The sequence below is a fragment of the Chrysochloris asiatica genome, unplaced genomic scaffold (assembly GCF_000296735.1).
Source record: "Chrysochloris asiatica unplaced genomic scaffold, ChrAsi1.0 scaffold00008, whole genome shotgun sequence".
Classification (NCBI taxonomy): Eukaryota; Metazoa; Chordata; class Mammalia; order Afrosoricida; family Chrysochloridae; genus Chrysochloris; species Chrysochloris asiatica.
Genome location: NW_006408526.1, coordinates 24,050,917 through 24,062,543, shown reverse-complemented (window position 1 = coordinate 24,062,543; position 11,627 = coordinate 24,050,917). Strand labels below are relative to the sequence as shown.

At 50.9% G+C, this 11,627-nt stretch overlaps 1 protein-coding gene across 1 annotated transcript; it reads left to right on the top strand.

Annotated features, from left to right (window-relative positions):
- The first annotated feature begins 2,229 nt into the window (after positions 1-2,229).
- On the top strand, positions 2,230-10,103 carry DRD2 (dopamine receptor D2). Its single transcript, XM_006833833.1, has 6 exons — positions 2,230-2,366; positions 2,847-2,983; positions 4,261-4,451; positions 5,531-5,617; positions 7,485-7,812; positions 9,752-10,103. The coding sequence occupies exons 1-6, from the start codon at positions 2,239-2,241 to the stop codon at positions 9,943-9,945; spliced, it is 1,065 nt and encodes a 354-aa protein (XP_006833896.1). The 5' UTR covers positions 2,230-2,238; the 3' UTR covers positions 9,946-10,103.
- Positions 10,104-11,627: the final 1,524 nt, after the last annotated feature.

Here is an 11,627-nt window from a genome sequence, read left to right as displayed (position 1 = left end):
GAACCGACTCCACGGCACATAACAACAGCAACAACAAAGGTGTGGATGTATCAGCTGTTCCGCAGGAGAAAGATGAGACTTTCTGTTCCCATAAAGATTTATAGCCTTGGAAATCCTGTACGGGGTGGGTATGAGTTGGAACCGACTACGGCACATAACAACAACAACAGGTGTGGATCTGTATAAAGGAGAGGATGTATAGATGTGTGTGGTTGAATATGAGAGAGAAAGAAAGCGTGTGAGAGAAACAGATAAGAAAAAGTGTATATGTGTCTTAGGGCGTAGAAAGTATGGAATATTGTGTGGGGCGGAATGTGGGTGTGCGTTTGTGGAGAGACGCCTAAGGGAGAGGGTGTGTGTATGTGGTGGGGAGAGAGATGAAGAATGCTTTTGCAGGGGACACTCCTCATTGTCCATCGTAATAGCTGACGCTCTCTAACCCCATTCTCTTCCCAAACTCTAGCCCATATTTTTCTTGTTCCATTCTCGGTATAATGAGGAGTAGACATTTCTTCCCATGTCTCAGAAAGCAGCATCTTCACTGTTATTAACAGACAGTAGCGGGACTCCTAGTGGAACTCCTGGTGTGGCGCTGTAGGATCAAACCCACCAACTGCACATCGGAAACCCTATACAGGGTCTCTAAGGAGCTCTGGTAGCATAATGGTTACAAATTGGGCTGTGAACCTCAAGGTCAGCAATTCGAAACCAGTAGCTGTTCCTTGGGAGAAAGATGAGGCTTTCCGATCCCTTAAAGGATTTACAGCCTTGGAAACCCTGTATAGGATTGCTATGAGTCGGAACTGATTTCACGGCACATAACCACCACCACCACCACCACCATGAGTTGGAACCGACTCGATGGCACCTAACAACAACAATAATGTGGCTCTGTAGGATAAACACTGGACTGTTAACCGTAATGTCAGCAGTTGAAACCCACCAGCCACTTCTTGGAAACCCTATACAGGGTTCCTATGGGTTAGGACCAACTTCATGGCACTTAACAACAACATTGTCCCTCCATTCTGTCCACACACCATGCCAGGCACCACAGGACTTGCCTGACTCACCAAGAAACCCGGACCACCGCAAGCCCAGAAGCTGAGCTGAAAGGCCTGCACTTGAAAGATTAAGCATCAAAGTTGAGGCTATCTTGTGTGTGTGTGTGTGTGTGTGTGTGTAAGAAAAAGAGAGAGAGATTTCAATTAACAATATTTTTCTTTTTTAAAAAAATTTTGCGGTGTATTGGGTGAATGAAGTTTTATAGAACACATCAGTTTCCTTTCAATCCATATACATTTTGTTTCCTATCATTGTCTGCAATCCCCACATGAAACGGCATTGATTTTACTTCCTCCTTCTTTCCTTAACCCTTCTGAACTTTTTCCTTGGGCAATTGCTGCCCTTTTGATTTCAAATAGTTGGTTAGTCTAAGGTGTGTATACTTCTCTGGTGTTATTCTTCACCTGATTCTTAGTTTATCATTTGGCTCTGAGTTAGAGTCATAGGTGTAAGTTCATTTTCAGGCTTGAAGGCTAAGGGCCATACTTTCAGGGGTTCCACCAGTTTCAACCTGACCAGTTGTTGTTGTTGTTATGTGCCGTGGAGTCAGTTCTGACTCATAGATACCCTGTACAACATTTCCGAGGCTGTAACTCTTTACGGGAACAGAATGCCTCATCTTTCTCCCGCTGAACAGCTGGTGGTTTTGAACCGCTGACCCTGAGATTCGCAGCCCGATTTGTAACCACAATGCTACCAGAGCTCAAGCCTGGTCTTTTCATGACTTTGAGTTTTGTTTCCCATTTTTTTTTTTTCTCATCCTATCCAGGACCTTCTAATATGATTGCTTTCAGAGCATTTGGTAGTGGTGGACAGGCATCATCTAGCTCTGCTGGTCCTAGGGTCGTGGAGACTGATATTTGAATGGTGTGTTCATCCATTGGACGAATTGTGCCCACGCATCTTTGATTTTCTTCACTCTTCTTTCCTCCAGATAGGGAAAGGCACACAGGTGCATCTAAGATGACTGCTTTCAAGTGGCTATCTTTCTTCTAGTACAGTTCCTACAGCAAAATTCACTTGCTAGGGCTAAGGCCCAGACACCCATGGGCATAACTCCTCATTTCTGCCCTCTTCTCCCCTACACCCCAATTTGAGACACAGTTATTGTCAGCCTGTCTACCCACCTATAGGACCTAAGCTAATCTTCCTTCCTCCCACTGGCCACCCATTATGTTGCTTTGTTCCCAGGTGGTGGGTGAGTGGAAATTCAGCAGAATCCACTGTGACATCTTTGTCACTCTGGACGTCATGATGTGCACAGCAAGCATCCTGAACCTGTGTGCCATTAGCATCGACAGGTAAGTGCAGCTAGGCCAGGAGAGCTGAGTTGGGTCATTCACCTTTCTGGCTACTCTGCCGCTCCGTCAGGGCCGTGCTCTCTCTGCCTGCTGTGTGTGTGGGTGTGAGTATGTGTGTGTGTGGGTGTGTGTCTCAGAGACTGCAGACTCCTTCAAGAGAGGTCTCCTTATGACATGATACTATGAAGGACACTCAAGACAGTGAGTGGTGCAGAGGAGAAAGCAATTGGTTTTGACTCCACCCTAGCTCTATTACTTTCTAGATATGTGACCCTGGGTAGGTTGTGGAGGTTCTCAGAACCCAAGAGTGATAGATATGGTCCAAGAGGAAACAGAAGTCAGTCTCTCATTAAGTGCTTGACTGGGCATTGCCAACTGTCTTGGCGTGAGGTCCAGAAGGGAGTGTCTAGTTATAGTAGTCAGTGAAGCTGGACCCAAGCAGACTCAGGTCCTTTCTGTGCCCCCTGTCCGACCCTGCAGATACACAGCTGTGGCCATGCCCATGCTCTACAACACGCGCTATAGCTCCAAGCGCCGAGTCACCGTCATGATCGCCATCGTCTGGGTCCTGTCCTTCACCATCTCCTGCCCACTGCTCTTCGGACTCAACAACACAGGTGAGTCCTGCTTTAGTCTGCCTGGGCCTCAGCTGGCTCAGGTATGGGTAGAAGTTCAAGAGAGTCCATTTGCTACCCCAGAACTGGATCTCCTGGGCCAAGTCCAACTCAGAGTGTTTTCAGGTTGGACCAGAAAGGAAACAATGGCCTGGAGCATAGCAGAGATCAATGGAGAGCGGGGAGGAGGATTCAGGAAGATGTCTGGGCACTTTCCGTTTTGTTTATTAAACGGGCTCCTTGTGTATGTGCATGTATGTGTGTGTATACACTTGCAAAGGGAGGCTTAGTTGTTGCTGTTAAGTGCCGTCGAGGCAGTTCTGACTCATAGTGACCCTGTAGAGGGTTTCCAAGGAACGGCTGGTGAGAGTGAATTGCCAACCTTGCAGTTCAAACCGACCTTGGAGTCCAGTGCATTAACCCACATTGTCACATCAGGACTCCAAAGGGAAGGCTATTGGGCTTCTTTCTATCCACCCTGACCATGGTATTTTTTGACCATGGTAGTTTTTGAAACAAATAGAATGTGAGCCAACTGCATGCACATTCCTGTGCAAGGCAGAGTAAGGAGAATCTCAGCCTAAGGACAACCCCCTGTCACACACAGAGCATGACTATTTCCGGAGAGATAACAGCAATGTAAGAACACTTTCTGGAGACAGGCTACAATGACGTTTCGAAAATGTGTGTGACAAAAAGTGTCACAGCAATTCCAAGAAACAGCAAATAGAGCTAGGCGTGCCTGGATGAAGTTGAAATAGCCCTGAGTGAGAGGACAGACATCTGTTAGACCCAGAAGGGAATAGGGATGTTGGCTAAACAATTGTTTCTCCAAGTGGTCTCCTTGGAACACAGGTGAGTCAGCCAGCAGGACTGAGTTACCTCATCCCTAAAATTATAGTCTTGCCACCAATATTCAGGAAAGGCCAAAATCATGGTGCTTCTAAATTTCAATTTTTCTTTCATCAGTTTTTCTGAACATTATGGCTTCGCTTGTGTGTTCACAGATGACAGAAATAATGACCAGGTGACAAGGGCTGGTCATTAATGGAAAAACACTTGCAGACCGTCAGTCTCAGTATAGTTTTCTTGCTCGGGGTTGTTTTTTAAGACTCTGTGTTATTTTGCACCTTTGTTTGCATCTCACATTTCCACACAACCTTAAATATCTAGTCGTGTTCTTTGCCAAGTAGTTACCTGTTCCTGTGAAGGTAAGTATGCTCACCAGGCTCCGGGGCCCAGTGGGCTGCCCTGCTCACCTGGGGTTCTCCTTCCCTCAGACCAGAACGAGTGCATCATCGCCAACCCCGCCTTCGTGGTCTACTCTTCCATCGTCTCCTTCTACGTGCCCTTCATCGTCACGCTGCTGGTCTATATCAAGATCTACATTGTCCTCCGCAAGCGCCGAAAGCGAGTCAACACCAAGCGCAGCAGCCGAGCTTTTAGGACCAACCTGAGGGCTCCACTGAAGGTCCTGAGATGCCCTCTCCCTCAGGGGCCCCACCTAAACATTACAAAGGGGGTGGTGCCCCAGCAGGATGAGGTTCAGTCTGGATGAGGGTGGATTTCATAGGCATAAACCTCAGTGGAGCAAACCTCGACTCTTCAGGAGTAGGAAGTAGGATGGGGGAGGAAGGATCAACTGGAAAGAGGTGTCTCTCCTTGGAGAACTTTGCAGTTGTGTCTGAAGGCAGCAGCTCTTGGTACCCAGCTGGCTCTTCTCCTTCTCTTTCCTTTTGTTGTTGTTGTCATGTGCCACGGAGTCAATTCTAACTCATGGCAACCATATTTGACAGAGCAAAACTGCTGCAGAGGATTTCATAGGCTGTAATCTTCACAGGAGTACATGGCCAGGTCCTGTCTCCTGTGAAGAAGCTGGTGGGTTCTTGTGTGGTTAGAAGTTGAGCGCTTAACCAGGGCTCTACCAGGGCTCCACGATGGACTTTCCCTTTCATTCCCGTGGGCACACCCACCTCAGGTCCTCTGCTTTCCACACTGACCTCTCCTCCATGCACACCTTCTTCGTCCTTCTGTTTTCTCCTTCACTTTCATCTCCCCATTCTTGTGTGAGGTCAGTGCTCCCCTCTAAGGCGGTATGTGGGTGTGGAAGGAACAAGAGCTTTGAAGTTAGAACGCACAGTTTCAAATCCTGGCCCGGCCATGTTTTGCTTCATGACTTTGGCAAATTGCTAAGCTTCTCTGAGCCACAGTTTCCTCACTTGTTCAATGGGAATCATAATACTGACCCCACAGGGTGGTCGTGAGGATTCAAGGTGAGAAGGGATGTGACTTTGTGTAGCCAAACCTTTAGTGGGAACTGGATAAAAGTCAGGGCCCCTTTGTCCTTCATCTTGCCCACCTGTTCTCATTGTAACACCAACCCTCACCTGGCCTCAGTGACCTCCACAGATCCCTGCCCATGTCATCTCTGTCCTTTGAGCCCTGTGCCCAGTCTGAGTTGTCCCTGGGCTGCCCTGCACTGGAGTCCTGCCCGCCTGCCCCTCCCGCTCACTGCCTGGCCTTAGTGACCGTGTGCTGGCTCCTCCACAGGGCAACTGTACTCACCCCGAGGACTTGAGACTCTGCACGGTTATCATGAAGTCTAATGGGAGTTTCCCAGTGAACAGGCGGAGAGTGGTAAGTGCTCAGGTCAGGGACCCAGGGCCAGGTCCTTCCGCCCCGAGAGAAGCCCACCTCCCATGACTCCTGGTGACCTCACAGCTCATCAGAGGAAGAAGAGCCTGTGGGACCCCCATTCTGCCTCAGATGAGGGCACACTCCTCAAGCAGAGTCAGTTCTGAAAGATCCAGCAGAAAACAGTTGGGGGAAAGGACTTAGTGATTATAGCATAATTCAAAAATAATAGTGACTTTCACCATTTATTGGAGTCCTGGTGTGGTGCTGTAAGGTAAGCACTGGACTGCTAACCTCAAGGTCAGCAGTTCAAACCCATCAGCTGCTCCTTGGAAACCCTAGATAGGGTTGCTATGAGTTGGAACTGACTTGACGGCACTTAACAACACCATCACCATTTATTGAATACTTACCATGTTCCTAATATCTCATCAAATCCTCACACCAGCCCTGAGAGGTAAGTCTTCTGGATCTTGTAGACCTTGGTTTTACTGAAGAGGAAACAGAGGCTCAGAGAGCGATAACTCACCCACAGCTAGGAGGGAATTAGTGAGGGCATGCAGACCTATATTTACAACTCCAAAATTCATGCCCTTCTTCTTCCACTCCTACTCAAGGAAGTGCTGGGACTGGAGACTAGGGGCGGGGGAACTGGAGCAGGGATGGAGGTGAGGGACAGCCAGGTAAACTGAGCCAGAGGTGCGGAATCTTGAAAGGCAGCTTTGTCCAGTAATAACAGCGCTGGGTCCAAGTGGGAGCCGCAGGTGTCCCATCCCCTAGGTGGACAAAGTCTAAGCCAGGGAGTCCACAGAGCACCACATATGAAGTTCTTGGGAATCCAGGTCCCAATCATTCCCCTGAGCTTTAAGGGCAGGACTGCTAAGTGCTGTTTATGGAGATGCTGGATGGCGGGGAGCAGTTGTGGCTCTGTGGTAGAATACTTGCCGTTCAAGTTGGAGACTCAGGTTCAATTCCAGGCCAGTGTGCAGCCACCACATGTCCGTCACTGGAGGCTTTTGTGCTGCTAAGATGCTGGACAGGTTTCAGGGGAGTTTCCAGATTAAGATGGACTAAGAAGAAAGACCTGGAGATCTACTGCTGAAAAGCAGCCAATGAAATCCCAATGGATCATGACGGTCCAGTCTGCAGCCTATCTTGAGAATAGTACAAGACTGGACAGCATTTTGGTTGTTCTCATGTGCATTTCACCAGCCCCCTCTATGACAGCTAACAACAACAGCCCAAATGGGAACTCAGGAGGGGCTAGGTGGCAGTGCAGCTATACCACTGTGCCCACAGTCAGGTCTGGATTTCAGAAGTTCAGGTGGAGGCCCCAAGGCCTCAGAACAGCAGTACCTAAGGGAGAGCCTGGGACGCAAAGAGTAGATCCATCCGGGGGCCTTGTAAGTGAGTCGGCAGGGAAAATGTGGATCGCCACGGGTCAGTCCTTTGGCACCTGTGATCCATCAAGGAAAGCATGGAGCCCAAGGGTGAGGGTTGATGGCAGGTGCCTTCAATCTGCCTGGCAGCCTCAGCGGCAGAATGTGTTAGCCTGGCAGAATGCAGATGGGGCCTGCTCTGCAGAGTTAACACATGAGATCCTGGAAGCGGGGCCTCAGTCCCATTCTGTGACTTATCCCCCAGCAGCCAGCTTGGTACCTGGCACTTAGCTGGCACTCTTAATCAAAGAGAAGTGCCTGAGAACACTGAGGCTGCAGAGGGATAGCACTGTCCTCCCCAAACAGTCCTCCCTCGAGATGGTGCTTGCAGGAAGCTCTGGAGTGAGAGAGGAATGAGCTGGGACTGGGACGGGGGTAGCTGATGCCTGAGAATGTTCCTATTTACCCGGTAACCTTGGACTCTGCTGCAGGATGCTGCCCGCCGAGCTCAGGAGCTGGAGATGGAGATGCTGTCCAGCACCAGCCCACCCGAGAGGACCCGGTACAGCCCCATCCCACCCAGCCACCACCAGTTGACCCTCCCTGACTCATCCCACCACGGCCTCCACACCACTCCCGACAGCCCTGCCAAGCCAGAGAAGAATGGGCATGCCAAAGACCACCCCAAGATTGCCAAGATCTTTGAGATCCAGACCATGCCCAATGGCAAAACCCGGACCTCTCTCAAGACCATGAGCCGCAGGAAGCTCTCCCAGCAGAAGGAGAAGAAAGCCACTCAGATGCTTGCCATTGTGCTGGGTGAGTTGGCCCAGTTGTGGGGTGTTGGCCACAGTCCGGTCCTGGATGAGAAATGGGCCCTGTTCCAGTCATGGCCAGGGAGGCCTGGGCTGGCAGTTACGTGGACACAAGCCAAACCTCTTGCGGTGCAGGTAGTCTCCAGAGGTAGATTACTTTACAGATGGGGACCCTGGGGTTTAGAGATTATAGAACGTAAGCAAGGAGGAACCATAATTTGAGCCAAGGCAGGCTGACTCTGAAACCTGTGAACTCTATCCAAATCCACAACCAACAAGTCAATTCTGGCTCATAGTGACCCTATAGGATATAGTAGAATGGGACCATAGGGTTTCCAAAGCTGTCAATCTTTGCAGAGGCAGACTGACACATCTTTCTCCTATGGAGCAGCCGCAGGTCTTTGGGTGAGCAGCCAAGTGCTCCATGTGAATTTGACCCGAGTCCCACAATGCCTCCCAGAACCTCATGACTGGCCAAGTCACTGCTCCTTTCTAGTGTCCTTGTCTGTAGACTGGATGAGATCTCAAAGCTGTGGCAGTAAAGTGATACATGTAAGTCTGGTGAAAGCATGGTATAAAGTACAAAGCAGTGCACACAGTGTTCTTATTATTAGAGCTTTTGTTAAGATTGCTCTTTTGGAGGAACTCACTGGTGCTCAGTCAGGTGACCAGAGACCAGAGCTGTGAGAAAATTAAGGAGGGCTATGAGAGGGACCCCAGATCCAAAATGAAGATCTGGTTCTGTCAGATAAAAGCCTTCCAGAAAGCCATGTAATAACGGTAGAAGATCAAGGAGTGGACTGCTAAGAATGGTTGACAACTGCCTCCCTGTTACTACCCCAGGGCAGTTCATGAAGCCCTTTCCCACTCGCTATGTGAGTGGAGCAGGTAATACCTTAATGAGTGATGGGACCACAGGCAGGTCTTGCAGCTGGGATGTGACAAAGCAGGATCTGACCCAGATCTGCTTCTCCAGTCCACAGGAGCTCTGTTCTGCCTTCCACTCATTTTAGCACATTCCTCTGACCCCGCTCCCCCCACCCCCCCTTGCTGGCCTTCTCTGTACTTTGTGTCTCCATGTCCAATGGCCCATCTGACTGGGGAGCTCCTGGAGCAAGATAAGCCTGAGGCAGACCAGTGTGGTGGGGAGGGCATAGCCCCAAGGCAAGAGTGTGTGCTCCATGGCTAGGGGAAGTGGGTGAGAAAGAGCCTGGTCATTTGGGGACCTAAACAGACTTTGCTACCAAAGAGCAAAGTGACACTGGGTAAGTCTCAGGCCCAGCCGAGTCTCAGTTTCCATTGGCCTCATACAGGCTAAGCAACATGATTATTGAGCTCTCTGTTCTCTCCCTTGGTGGTAGCAAGGTCCAAACTGAGTCACCCCATGCCCCCAACACACGGTCCACTTCCAGCTGCTCCGAGTAGGAATTTCCATTCCTGCAGTCTGACTGGAGGCAGCATGTTAACATTTTGGGTGTGTTTTCAAACTATTTCTTCTATCCTCAATGGTAGGTAGGAGTCCCTGGGGGTGGTGCAAACAGTTAATACACTCAGCTGCTAACTGAAAGGTTTGAATCCAGAGGCACCTCAGAAGAACTGTCTGGTGATGTACTTCCCAAAAAATCAGTTCTTGGGAACCCTATGGAGCAGAGTTCTATTCTGACACCCGAGTTGGAGTTGACTTGACAGGGTCTGTGGTAGGTACTATTACATCCATTTGGCAGATAAGGAGAATGAAGGTGAGGGAAGTAGAATTATCTATTACCTGCAAATACGTGTCAGAGAAAGGTCTGTAACCCACAGCCCAGGACTCCTCTCTCACTGCTCTTTCTGCTGCCTCTGTGCTGGGATCAGGCCGAGGCATACAATCCAGGAGCCCCGCCACAGGCGGATGTTCCTCCTGGGTCTCTGGAGCCAGCTTGACAGGTGCCCTCTCCCTGCAGGCGTGTTCATCATCTGCTGGCTGCCCTTCTTCATCACACACATCCTGAACATACACTGTGACTGCAACATCCCACCCGTCCTGTACAGCGCCTTCACGTGGCTGGGTTATGTTAACAGCGCCGTCAACCCCATCATCTACACGACCTTCAACATCGAGTTCCGCAAGGCCTTCCTGAAGATCCTACACTGCTGACTCTGCTGCCCACCCACACAGCAGCTGCTTCTCGCCTCCTGGCCCTGGCAGGCCTGGTCCCAGCCCCTGGGTGCCTGGGGCAGGAAGGCACGGGGTGGACTGAGCCCTCCCTTCACCCAGCCAGGCCCTGAAGTGTTAGCTTGGCTCCATGACCTCACGGTGATGCCAGAGTCAGGCACCGTGCAGTTCTTGGGCCGGACCTCTGACTCGGGGGCAGCTCACAGAGCCTCCACCCATCTCCAGGTCCCCTCCCCTTGGCACCAAAGATTCAGCTGCCTTCCTTGTCCTTTTTCTGGGGCTCTGGGGTTGCTGGGCCACAGTTGGGGTGCAGGGACTGCCTGTTGGGCAGGACCCAATCTTCAGAGGCTTGGGCTGGAGCACGATGGATACAAATGGACAATTCATGCCCATAAGGCCTACACTAAGGGAGAAAGCACTCTTACCATAGGCCCCCGGGACCTTTAGTCCTGGGAGACCCGTGTAAATACCAGACCACAGATGAATCCCTGAGAAGCCCAAGCCAAAAATCTGAGTTCCCTCTACCCTGGCATAGCCGCTACTTTCCACAGCAGTGGGTCCCAATCCACGCCACCCTCTACCACCTGTTACTTCTCCCCAAGTGGCTGCTGCACCCACCAAGGGGAGACCAGTCCCAGATATGGGACTCCAACAGGGCCTGTGGGGAGAGGAACCTACTTGGCTCCCTTTTGAAGGATCTTGGCTGTGTCCCTTCTTGGAACAAAAGTTGGGCCAGCCTGGTGGGCAGGAGGGAAGGTGGGGCTTGTTACTATGTCTTGGGGCCTGGTTGGAAGTATCTGAGGCTCTCTGGAGTATTTCTCCTGCCACACTTTGCCCTATAACCACTTCCCTTCCCTCTTCCTCGTCACCTCTCTCTCCCTTTTTTCCCCGACCATTCCACTGCCTCTGCCTTAGAGGAGACTATGGCTGAGAGCTGCCGGCTACTGTTTGCGCTGGCCAGGCCATGCTCCGAGGGAGGGGATGAAACTGTAGCGTGTGGGGAGCCCCGGGCCCCAGACTCTGTAACATCACTACACATGCAGCAAACCAATAAAACCTTGACAAGAGTCACATTCCAGGACCCCCTGGGTGCGTGGGGCAGAACCACCTATATCCCGAGGAGTCGAGTGTAGCCAAACACTTGTATGGTGCTGGGGGCCAAGTCTGAGGGCCTTTCTGAAGACCATACCTTCACGATAGATGGGAAATCAGGGGCAAATCAGAGAGAAGCTGCTCCCAGCAGGAGCAAGAAGAAGATGGAGAGTGAAGAGGAGGCAGGGTGTTTCTTACAGGTTTCTTCCTCATCCCCATCTCCTTCTCCCAAGCAGACTTGAGCAGTCCGAGCCCTGGTGTTCACACTCGACTCAGGTAATATGTTGTCCTTGAACCTCAACAGCCAACCAAGATACAAGGGGTATGTTTCCAACTGGCATGCCTGAGCCCCAATCCCTAGAGCATCAGGGTCCACCAGAGTGGATGCTAGGTTGTCCCAGGCGCCCACTCTCTTCTCCCAGATCCACGGCACCTTGGAAGGAACCATCCTGTGGCCCACCTGGGTTCCATCTCTCCCTTCTCTGTTTTTGTCTCCAATGAGGATCGCTTTCCTCTGGGGCAGACTGGAGGGAGCAGCCAGGGCTCTGAGTGCTGGGCTGGAGGTGGGTCTC